A 10,882-nucleotide genomic window follows, 5' to 3' on the forward strand; every position below is an offset into this window, starting at 1 on the left:
CTCCAAAAACGCAAAGGGGGAAAGCAGATCGTCTTTGCTCCAAAACCCCACTCAAATCGTCAATGCAACTGCCACAAGTGAAGCAGCACAGCGTTACTGTTACCAAAATGATTCAGTTTCAAAAATATAAGGACTGCGTATTGTAATGTAATTGGATTCAATGAAGCAACGTATCTTCAACTCGAGCAGTTCAGCCGAGATCACAGCAGCCAAGAGTTCAGCCAAGAGTTCAGCCAAGAGTGCTTTACAATTGACTGCCACAGCTCCACCCCCTCCCCTCCGCCGCATTGAGTTGAATTTCCAGTTCAAGCTGGGAGGACTTGACGTTGCAGTCTTTTGATTTTTTTGGCATGAGCAGTGCTACTCGCCGCGGATTCCCAGTAAGCCAAAGCCATGAGTTTGAGAGCGCCGAGACCTCAACATCGCAGCCCCTCCATTTTCGTACTCACCTCCTATGATTATGCGTTGCTTGACCAAATTCAGCTGCTGTCGGTGTGGGTGCAGCGTGGCGAGCGTGTGGTCGACGCTGCAGCAGCCGCGTTGTCGAAAGCGTACAGTCCGCTCGTGGTCCTCCCCGCGACCAACCATCAGGCTGCTCCTACGACTCATAAAGCACCAGCAGCAGATGCAACAGCAGTAGCAGCAACAGGGCAAATCGCCCAGTCGGACGATGCTCCGCTTGCTGCTGCTCTGGGCCTGGGCTTCTCGCTCGCTGCTCATCATCATCCAGCTGCTCTTGGCAGTGATTCTGCCGAGCATCATCATTCTAAGCATCGTCAGAACAAGGATCAGGATCCGTTGCATGCTCAACTCACAAGTAATACCATCAACTGGTCGTTGTGTCGATGGATCTCTCGTTCTGATGGTTGAAAACTCACCTGAATGTAATGCTGCACACCAGAGCTCCATGCGTTCTGCTTGCCCCTGGCAGAGATTGACCATCAGCCAAGGCACGCCGAGCAATCGTCTGCTGCATTATCATCATCCGATGGGAACGAAAAGGCGGCTAAGGCGGCCATGGCGAGCCGCTCGACCCAAACACGGATCAATCCAATCTCGCGTGTCAAACTCTTGCTGCAACAGCTCAAGTTGCCAACTTCACCGGAGACTGCGGCGGTCGCGGGAGAGCTGCCAACCATCGGCATGTCGGAGCGCGTCGGAAAAGACACGTTCGTCATGCTATGCGCCCCCCGAAGCATGTTTCGGATATTCGCCAGCAAAGACCGATCGCGTGCGTCGTACCACCTCGCCTCGTTGTTTCCAGCAGGGCAAGGATTGTCCTTTGCCACTTGGCTGAAAGAGGCATACCGAGCAACGAGCTTTACCTTAACGCAACCAGCACTCTCGGACAGCGACGCTGCTCCGATTGAATACGGAGCCGAGCCGCGCCAACCGCCCACGTTTGGTCCGTTCTGCATGTACTGGAAGGACAAGGAGCTGCCAGCAAGCCGCTTGCTTCTCGGTACCAGCACATCGTTTATGGCCCAAGTCTTGCGACAAAGCAAACCAACAGCTGGCACAGCAGCTTACAGCGACCTGACCGATGCGCTTGCGCTATCGACGTCGTTCTGGAAGTCGGCACAGGTATCTGTTGCTCCCTCATCTCGCCCTGCCATTTATCACGTCGACATTCCGAATGCCCTCGGAAGGCCTCTCGGCAGTGTGTCACTGGAACCACCACCACCACCACCACCACTACCGCAATCGCACCAACAAAATCCGCAACCACAAAATCAACAGAGCGACTCTCTCAATCCACCACCTGCTGCCTCCGGTAGCGGTACAGCTGCACCACCACCACCAAGTGCTTTCGCGTCCAGTTATTTCGAACGATCTGTGTCTGGTTGGGTTTTGAGCGCTCAGCGAGCATCCGATCGCACCAGATTGCTGAACGACCTCTCCACACGCAAGCTCACCACTCACTTTTCCACGGCCGTGCAGAGTAGCTCGGCACTTTCCATGCTGCTGCGCACCCAGCTCCCTGCTCGTGTCGCTCAATTTTACGAACGAACGGAGGCATCAATCACCATTCCCTCCGTGTTTCTCGAGGCGCTCTCGCCAATATGCAGCCACATGGCTCGCATCGAGCTGCAAGTGCGCGCCATCCAGCTGGAATGGGTGGAACTTCGTTTCTCGTCAAGCGTCGTCGCGCCGCGTACCAACCAAATGTTGCCGTCGCCTGGGTTGAATCCGCAGGTGCGCACCTCCATCTTTCTCACCTCTGACGAGCTCTTCGGCACGACATCAAACCCCGTGTGGAAGGTGTTTGTCTCTACTCCCACCACGAGCTCGCTCCTGGCGCGATCCCACTTGTGCGCGCTCGGCATTCCCGCGGTTGGCGATAACGACCTCGAGCAGTGGATGCACCTCACCTATTCTTCGCACAACGCCCAGGCTCGAAACGCATTGACCCGAAGCGCATCGGGGATCTCCCTACCAAGCTTCCGAATTGAGGACCCGGGGTACTTTCAGTGCGTTGGCTACACTGTCGGCTCTGAACTTCTCCTCCCGCAAGACCCCTCCATCACAGCAAAGCCCCCATTGGAATTTGCAACGCGTGATGTTCTCTAACGGCAGCGAGTGCATGATGCTCCTTCAATGTTTTCTCTTGGGGTTTTGGCATGGGTTTTCGCCAACAAAAAAAACCTGTTGTCAAACACCAGTATTTCTAATAGTCAAAGCAGCACGAAGCTATAATTTTGTGTTTTTGGCAGTCGTAGTTTGTTTTGGTTTATTTGAAAGTAATGACGGGTGCCAGAGTCGTCCTACCTCATGCTTCGTCTGCCCTCGTTCCTCAGTTGCTTCAAGCTGGGAACGGCGTGGAGGCGGCTCGCGTGAAGGCGGCGTTTCTAGCCATCACCGACACAAGCCAGACTTTGCAGCAGCAGCAGCAGCAGCAGTGGAACTCAACCCACCCAGCTGTCTTGCCAGAGGACGAAAAAATGCTCGAGGAAGACAGGCGCTGCGTGAAGCAGGGCGCCGGGCTCGGCGGTTTGAACGCCGAGGAGCTTTTCGCGTTGGAGCCTGCTCAGTGCGTTGTGTGTCGCCTCACGCGCGACAGGACGATTCCCAAGTGCATTGCATCAAGTACTGTGCTGCTTGTGTGATATTTCGTTGTCTATGCGAGTGATTGAACGCGGCGGTTTGTGCAAAAGCGAAAACCACCTCAAAGCCAAGATGAACGCTCTCCCAACACACTAACGCTGAACTCGTCTGCAGCCGACAGACTACACTGGGCAGCACGTACCGACCACGCGCACTATTGCCGAGATCTAATTGAGGACTCTGACGATCCTGGGGCTGTCCACATCATCGATGCCAAGGGGTTTAGTCGTACGAGTTTTTTTTTTTTCGTTCTGTCGGCAGCATTGTTCACAGTTGATTGCCAGCCTGTGCTCAACCGCGTTGCAATGAATTGTGCAGCGTTTCACTATGCTTGTCAACGGGGCAACTTTGTCATCGTCAAGTATCTGTTCCACTGCGCGGGAGCGGATGTCAATGCCGCCACGCAAGCAGAGACGGACCGATTTGCACCACTGCACTTTGCAGCGATAAACGGTGAGAAACAGCATGTTGCAGAATGCATGACTGGAACAACGGAAGTCAAAAAACGAAATAACTGACGGAAGCTCGTAGGTGACATCAAGCTCGCCCGATTTTTGATGGAGAGCGGCGCGGCTGTCGACAAGCGCGACGCCAAGGGAAACACTCCCTTGATTCTGGTACGTCAAGTCTACAGAACCAGTTGAAACAACCCACCATAAGTTGTGACCAAGAACACCACACAGAAACTCACGGCTAGCTTTTGCTCAACGGTGATCACTCGCATTTCTTATGTACAGGCGGCACAGTTTGGCCATTTGCTCATGATTCATTTTCTCGTTCAGCACGCTGCTGACATTGCAGCTCGTGATCAGAAGGGCAACCAGGCGCTTGCATGGTATGGCTGTTGATTTTGACTTGGAGGATGGCAGTGATTCCTGCTCAGTCAAGCGTTTTCACAACAGGGCTGCTTACGAAGGTCATGGAGACTGTGTCAAGCACTTGATTCGAGCTGGAGCAATGCTGGACAATATAGATTCACAAGGCACAACGTATGCAGCTGATATTACGTTGGTAGAGGTGTGGATGCAGCATTTTCTTTCGAAAACCCACGTCACTTGACATTTTAGGGCGCTGCACTGGGCGGCGATTCAAGGCCAAATGGCGGCCGTAGAAGTACTCTTGGATGCCGGCGCAGATGCTTCCTTGCGCGATTCGAGCAACCAAACAGCCATTGGTGCGGCCGTGCTGGAGGAATTGAATCATTGCTTCTCTACTTCAAACGGCGCTTCTCATTTTCGTTTCACTCGTTCCCACACACAGAGCACGCCAAGCGCAAAAAGCACACCACCTTGGTTGACTTTATTCAGCGTCATTTGAGGAAATTTCCGTCTGGCTTGACTCCCGGATCGGGTTTGGCCACAACGGTATGTGTTCATTTCGTTTGACTGCCGTTGGTCGATGGCATCTCACCGTCACCAGGCTCCAACGGACCATGTTTGCAGATCATGCTCCAGCTGACTGAAACCGAGCGCCTCAAGCATCGGTTGCAGCGAGAGTGGATGTTCTATCTCCTGCCTGTGTAACTGTCCGCGTTGCGTCTTAGGGTGTTGCCGAGTTGTTTGGTTCCGCTCACCTTGAAACGCACTCGTCGCAACATTTGCAGAGTATGCAACCTAGCAATGCTCGCCAGTCTCTCGTATATGAACTGGATGCTGTCGTGGCCGCTATGCCTGGGAATGGTGGTCGTCATGTTTGCGGGCGGCACGCCGCTCCTCTTCGATCGAACCAACGGTACAAGCTGTTGAAAACATTGTTGTTGTATGTCTTTGAATCCACTGATGAAACTCATCAAAGAGACTTCGTTGTCAACCTTTGCCAGGCCCGGATTTTGACGGCAACACGCGCAATCCAGGGATGACAACTTGGTTTCTTTGCGGAATGGTGCTTGACGTGACGATCGCCGTGCATCGCATGTGGAACTTTATGCTGACGCATGAGCCGGCTCTTGGCGTTGTCGGCCTGTCGTCCTTCGGCTTTATGCTGTACTGGTACTTCAGGGCCAGAATGGCGAATCCAGGCGAGTTCAAAGCAAAGTTTTGCCGAATCCTCTCATCTCTCGCTCATCTTCACAACACAGGCTACCTTGAAATGGGGGATCCTCAAGATGTACTGCGCACAACTCATGCTGAGTGGAGCGAAGCGCCACGCAATTTGTGTACAACGTGCTGGGTAAGAGACAGTACAGCGCTGCTTGTTTGCCCGTGATTCATTTGCGTTGATCCATCCGTGGATCTTTGGTTCTCAGATCATCAAGCCAGCGCGAGCCAAGCATTGCAAAATTTGCAATCGATGTGTCAGCATGTTTGATCATCACTGTCCTTGGTATGTGGTCGGTGCTGGCATGTAAGCGCCTTAACGATGACAACACTGACAAATGTTTTGTTGTCCAGGTTGAACAATTGCGTTGGAAAGAACAATCGAGCTGCTTTCATGCGATTATTGCTTGCGTTTACGACGTCTGCCATCTGTCTCTTGATCTGCACGTTCAACTTTATCCAGCTCGCAACAGCGGAAATCATTCCCTGGAGTCATCCGTAAGCCTCTCAATGATCTTTTGTGCTTTGGTGGAAAAGGCACCACGCTCAGCAGCTCTGCACCTACAGATTCATGTGGACGTTCTCCAAGATGCTGATGGCTGCGCAGCAAGAGCCGGTGCTGTTCTTTTTGTTCCTCTACACGCTGAGTGGTGAGTGCTCAAGATTACCGATAATCCGAGACGAAAAACTGATTCGTTGCTTGATTTGCAACGCAGGAGTCTGCTTTGGCGCCACGATTCTTCTGCAAGGAATTTGGCTCGCTTCGAATGGATTGACCATCAACGAACAGCAAAACTGGCAACGATACGAATGGCTCAAAGATGACAACGGTGACTACTACAACAAGTACGATCGCGGCCGACTGCGCAATCTTGCAGATGCATTTGGCATCTCGGTCAGCTCCACTCCGCTGGACTTTTCGCAACGAGCTGCATTTTGGGTTTGAAATGTGACAGTGTGAATTCCTCTCGACTCGAAGTCGCGGCTGGAAACAACAATGAAGAACAATAAGGAAAAAAGAAAAAAAAGCGCAGAACATGCATTTCGCAGCTCTTGAGCCTTCATGGAACGGTCGAATTGGTTTACTCGACAAACACACACAAAAGATTACTCGATAAAATCAAAACACAAGAGAGCTCTGAAAACACAGAACTACCAAAAAACGGAGGGGGCCGCCTCTAAAAGTCCTTGAACGTCTCCTCGTAGGGGTCGACGCCACGATCGTTCCACTCGATTGGCTCCTCTTCGAATCGCTCAAAGTTGGACGCGTCGCCAGCCGAAGCCACCTTCGGAATGTACGGCGACTTGACACGCAGGTTGTAAATGTCGTCAAAGTTCGTGTCGCGGAAGTAAACGTGGTCCCGGATGTCCTTGGTGCCGTCCTTCATGTTTCCGAGGCGGCGCGTGAGATCAAAGGTTAGGAAGCCCGAAATAATGCTCCTCTCGTCTTCCTTAAAGCTGGAAGGGAAGGAATACTGGCCGTCGACGATTTTTCGGTACATGTCCATCTGGTTGGCGTCGTAGAACGGAGCGTGGCCGCAGCGCATTTCATAGATGAGCACGCCGACCGCCCACCAGTCGACCGCATGGCCGTAGCCCTTTGATTGGATGATTTCAGGCGCGAGATATTCGGGCGTGCCGCACAGCGTCCAGGTGCGGTGCGACACGCGCTTGGCAAAGCCAAAGTCGGTCACGCGAACGTGACCGTTGGAGTCGATCAGCAAGTTTTCAGGCTTGAGATCGCGGTACACGATATCGAGGTTGTGCAGGTACTCGAGGGCCAGAATGACTTCTGCGGCGAAAAACTTTGAAATTTCGTACGAAAAGTGCTTGTTTCGGTGCAAGTGGGTAAACATTTCACCGCCGTTGATGTACTCGATGACAAAGTAGAGGTTGAGTTTGTCCTGGAAGTGTGTGTTGAGCTGTGAATGAGGGGGGGGGAGAGAGAGAGAGAGAGCAGGGCAGGCTGAAAGTGAGCAGGTGCACAGAGACAAGATGGGTATGGGTGTGCCAAACATTAAAACCAGAAGGACAGTTACCGAAATCACAAAGGGACAGCTGATGCAAGCAAGAATGTTCTTCTCGTTGATGGTGTGTTCGACTTGCTTGAGCTTGATGACGACAGACTTTTTGATGAGCTTGATGGCGACATACGAGTCCGGAACTTGCTTGTCCTGTGTAGTAGGAGTGAAGGAGTGAATGTCAGGGGGCTCGCGATGCAGAAAAAAAACCCATCCTGAATGAATGAGCAAAAAAAAAAAGAAATAGTGTCTCTTACGCGAGCCAACAACACACGGCCAAACGAGCCTGTGCCCAGCGTGCGAAGAATGTCGTAATCCAACAGATTCTTTTGGACGGGCTGTAGATTGTGCAAAGTACACAAAGTGAAATACAAACAGACTGCGGTCGAGAGCAGGATTGGAGCAAACGCATACCGTTTCTTCGGTCAGAGCGCGCAGCTTGTTCTCGAAGGCATTGCGCTGGTTCAGCAGCAGCGTGTTGGCAGAGGGCTTGCGGAAGGAGCCCTTATTGCCAGCTGAGAATCATGACAAAAGTGGAAGGCGAGTCAGTTCAAACGACGCCAAAAAAACAACAAAAAAAAAAACAAAAAAAAAAAAATAAAACGACAACAAAAATCGTCGGAGTGGGAACCTACTCAAGGCACGCAGCTTTTCAAGAATGTCAAGAATCTGAAACTTTTTGGCGGGATCGCTCTGGAACAGCTGTTTCAGCAAAATGCAGGAGGACGTCGTGAGACACCGCGACAGTGTTTCCAGAATCGTCAAGCATTCAAAGCAGTCGGTGCGTTACCGCCAAGCAGCGCTTGTTGAGAGTGTCCCCAGTCGTTCTTGATGTCTTCGAACGAGTCGGACTGCGCAATGATCAAGTCCTGCGCTCCCAAACCAGACCAAAAATGCACACTGAGGCACCAAACACAAAACAACTCGAGTGATTGCATGGTTTCGGACATCACTGTACCTTGTCTTCGTCAAAGTTCTTGAAGTGAATGCGGTAGCTGTCATGTGCCAGTTTGCCTGACGCGCGAAAGTCAGTGAGGATGAGCTGATGGTGACTTTGTTCGGTTTTGTTAGGGTTTGTTTTTCAAACTCACCTTTGAGGCGATATACGACGTTCCACGACTCTGGCTGGGTGATTTTGAAAAAGTCATTGTCGTACACGACATCATCCTTCTTGACGATCTGTGGATGCAGCAACACAAACAACAAAGTACGTTGAGGGAGGGAGGGAGGGGGGGGGGGAAAGGGGTCAGCGCGTGCAATTTTGAAAAGGGACAAGAAACGGAACCACAAAAAAAAAAAAAAAAAAAAAAAAAAAAAGTGACAAGATTGAAGATTTGAATCTCCAATAAAAACCGCCAAGTTGAAGTTGGTCGAGGCGTACCTCTCTCACCTGCAACAGCGACCACAAGCACAAAAGAAGAGGGCGGGGGCAGAGGGAGGAAAAGTCAGGCATTCGACAGGATAGGAGCGCAACCGCACAACACAGCACAACAACGAGTGAGCAAAAAAAAAAAAAAAAAAAAATCAAACCAACGAGTCATTCGCTCAAAGGTTCGCCACTCAAGGTCTGCGCTTTGGCAAACACGCAGGACAGTCGACAGGCGGGTGTGCGTCTCCTCATCTTCAATGTGATTGCTTCATCCATTCGTCCGTCGAACGAACAGTGGGGCAGCCGGTTGACTCGGAAAACAAACCGAAAAACCAAGATCGAAAACCAAAATGAAAGAAAAAAAAAAAAAAAAAAAAAGGACGAGCGAACCCTTGCAATTCTGACTTTTTGCTGCATTGCAATCACTTCCTGTGATGACAACACTTTGTATGGTTTGTGTAGAATTGACTTTGTGTCGAGAAGGGGGGGTGTGGAAGGACTGACATGGCGGAAGACGTGGTGGGCCGCGCTCTTCTGGTCGGTTGGGATGTTTGGCTTGATCAACACCATTGTGAAGAGAGAAAAAAAAAAGAAAAAAAAAGGAGTAAGACTGAGCAAAGCAAAGTGGTTGAGACGAAAAACACAGACAAGATCAATGACTATTCGAAGTGGATTTAATCAAAGGCACTTTGTTGGAGGGCTATGACTGGGCGGGATGGCAAAATCAGGAGCGAGGGGCGGGTTTCAAAAAAAAAAAAAAAAAAAAAAAAAGAACTCACACTCCCTTGCCCCAAAAAAAAAGCACAAGAACGAGCTCGCGACGTACATTGCGACCGCCCCCGCCCCTCTGAACAGAAATAAAAAGCGATGACACGTAAATCCATACAAGCGAGAAATGTCTAGAGCGGGGTCAGCTTGCAGCGCACGAGTCGGAGCGACATGGCAACAAGACTGGAAGCAGCTGGGAGAGTCAGATTCGGAAGCGGGACGACTACGCCACGCGGCACAGAGATTCGGGTCGACGGGAAACTTGCATGATGAAATCGACGAATGGGTGCACGTGTCTGCGCACCCACACCCGAGGCAAAAGGCGATGGGACGCGACCCGGTTGTTGGAGAGCTGATGGAGGCGCGCGAGAAAAAGACTGCAGAGAAGAGCGAGCTTGCATACGAGAGAACGGGCGCGTCGTGCGAGCAGCCACCTCGCTGGCAACAACAGCAAGCGTCGCTCGATCGCGACACAAAACCATTGGTGTCTTTCGCAGGCCCAGTTGCACTTGCTCGTCTGCTCCATGCTGAATCAACAGTCGGATGGCAGCGTGTGCAGGAGCTAGCTTGGTTGTGACCTTGTACAGAAGCATGGTCTCGCACAGTGGGGTGCGGCGCGCGAAATTGACCGGGTCCACATGAGCACCGGCATCCAAGAGCGCTTCCAGCATTTCCAAGCTGGCAGCAGGTGCTCGTGGAAGATGTTGCACAACAACATGAAGGGGTGTATCTCCAGTTTCGGCCGCGGGTTGATTCAGCACCTCTTTGGAGTGCTTCAGAAAATGCGACGAGCTCAGGACAGCGCGTAGCATGTCGGGGCTGCTACTCCGACACACGGCATGCAGAATGTGGCCTGATTGCACGTTGACTGCATGCTTGGTTTGCATCAACAAGGTCTGTGCACATTCAAGCCGCCGAGCAGCGACCATGGCGAGGAGCGGGGTGGTCGGACGGCCGCCGATGGAAACGGCCAAGTTGACATCGATTTTCGGTGCGTTGAGCACAGCGCGAACCGCATTCATGGTGGTGGCGCAATGCAACGCAGCGCCCTTGTTCGCGACCACGGTGTTGGCCGGCGCTCCATGCGCGAGCAAGATTTCAATCAGCTGTTCTTGCTCGTGCGGAGAGGACAGTTTCCCTAGCGTCACACTAACATGGAGTGCTTCCGCCAGCTCACTGGCAGAGGGTTTGGATTGCTGCAAGAGCTGACGCAGCTTGACCGGATCGCTGCTTTCGACGAGGCGGACGAGGTCGCTGCGAGCAGCAGCAGCAGCAGCAGCAGCAGCAGCAGCAGCAGCAGCATCTTGGGGTCGGACATCCTGCGATACTATCTGCTTGCTTGCGCGGGTGGGCACTGTCGTGCTCGCGGGTGGTGGCAAGCTTTCTGGTGGGAGCACACGCATTGTATCAAGCTGTCGGAGCTGAAGCTGGAGATGCGCGGGAACAGTACCGGTACGCATGGCTTCAATGATAGCTTGCGGTGACATCACCAGCGGCGCGACACTAGTTGCTGGCAATGGAAGTGCGCGCTGCAGCGTGCGCTCAGTCACGTAGGAACACGAAAGACGGCACGATACAATGTA

The 10,882-nt window shown here is 52.2% G+C and overlaps 4 protein-coding genes across 4 annotated transcripts; 2 read left to right on the top strand and 2 right to left on the bottom strand.

Annotated features, from left to right (window-relative positions):
- Positions 1-344: 344 nt before the first annotated feature.
- CAOG_06391 (hypothetical protein) lies at positions 345-2,621 on the top strand. Its single transcript, XM_004345090.2, has 3 exons — positions 345-380; positions 484-817; positions 902-2,621. The coding sequence occupies exons 1-3, from the start codon at positions 351-353 to the stop codon at positions 2,569-2,571; spliced, it is 2,034 nt and encodes a 677-aa protein (XP_004345140.2). The 5' UTR covers positions 345-350; the 3' UTR covers positions 2,572-2,621.
- Positions 2,622-2,744: 123 nt separating this feature from the next.
- CAOG_06392 (hypothetical protein) lies at positions 2,745-6,087 on the top strand (the record flags this gene model as incomplete). Its single annotated transcript, XM_004345091.1, has 15 exons — positions 2,745-3,087; positions 3,220-3,333; positions 3,424-3,558; positions 3,637-3,722; positions 3,843-3,940; positions 4,008-4,094; positions 4,173-4,279; positions 4,366-4,469; positions 4,548-4,624; positions 4,709-4,836; positions 4,925-5,211; positions 5,351-5,427; positions 5,496-5,639; positions 5,709-5,791; positions 5,858-6,087. 15 exons carry the CDS (start codon positions 2,745-2,747, stop codon positions 6,085-6,087), a joined length of 2,100 nt encoding a protein of 699 aa, XP_004345141.1.
- A 232-nt stretch (positions 6,088-6,319) lies between these two features.
- Positions 6,320-9,101, bottom strand: CAOG_06393 (cAMP-dependent protein kinase catalytic subunit; the record flags this gene model as incomplete). The annotated part of the gene is made up of 8 exons (XM_004345092.1): positions 6,320-7,063; positions 7,181-7,315; positions 7,420-7,500; positions 7,577-7,677; positions 7,798-7,864; positions 8,121-8,176; positions 8,254-8,341; positions 9,036-9,101. The coding sequence occupies 8 exons, from the start codon at positions 9,099-9,101 to the stop codon at positions 6,320-6,322; spliced, it is 1,338 nt and encodes a 445-aa protein (XP_004345142.1).
- A 329-nt stretch (positions 9,102-9,430) lies between these two features.
- Positions 9,431-10,786, bottom strand: CAOG_08977 (hypothetical protein; the record flags this gene model as incomplete). Its single annotated transcript, XM_011272353.1, has 1 exon — positions 9,431-10,786. One exon carries the CDS (start codon positions 10,784-10,786, stop codon positions 9,431-9,433), a length of 1,356 nt encoding a protein of 451 aa, XP_011270655.1.
- Between the last annotated feature and the right edge of the window lie 96 nt (positions 10,787-10,882).

Source organism: Capsaspora owczarzaki (assembly GCF_000151315.2).
Source record: "Capsaspora owczarzaki ATCC 30864 unplaced genomic scaffold supercont2.11, whole genome shotgun sequence".
Lineage (NCBI taxonomy): Eukaryota > Filasterea > Ministeriida > Capsasporidae > Capsaspora > Capsaspora owczarzaki.

Coding starts and splice junctions, on each gene's coding strand:
- CAOG_06391 (XM_004345090.2), top strand. CDS start 351: ATGAGCAGTGCTACTCGCCGCGGATTCCCA. Junction 381..483: donor CTACTCGCCGCGGATTCCCA/GTAAGCCAAAGC, acceptor GACCAAATTCAG/CTGCTGTCGGTGTGGGTGCA. Junction 818..901: donor GTTGCATGCTCAACTCACAA/GTAATACCATCA, acceptor GCTGCACACCAG/AGCTCCATGCGTTCTGCTTG.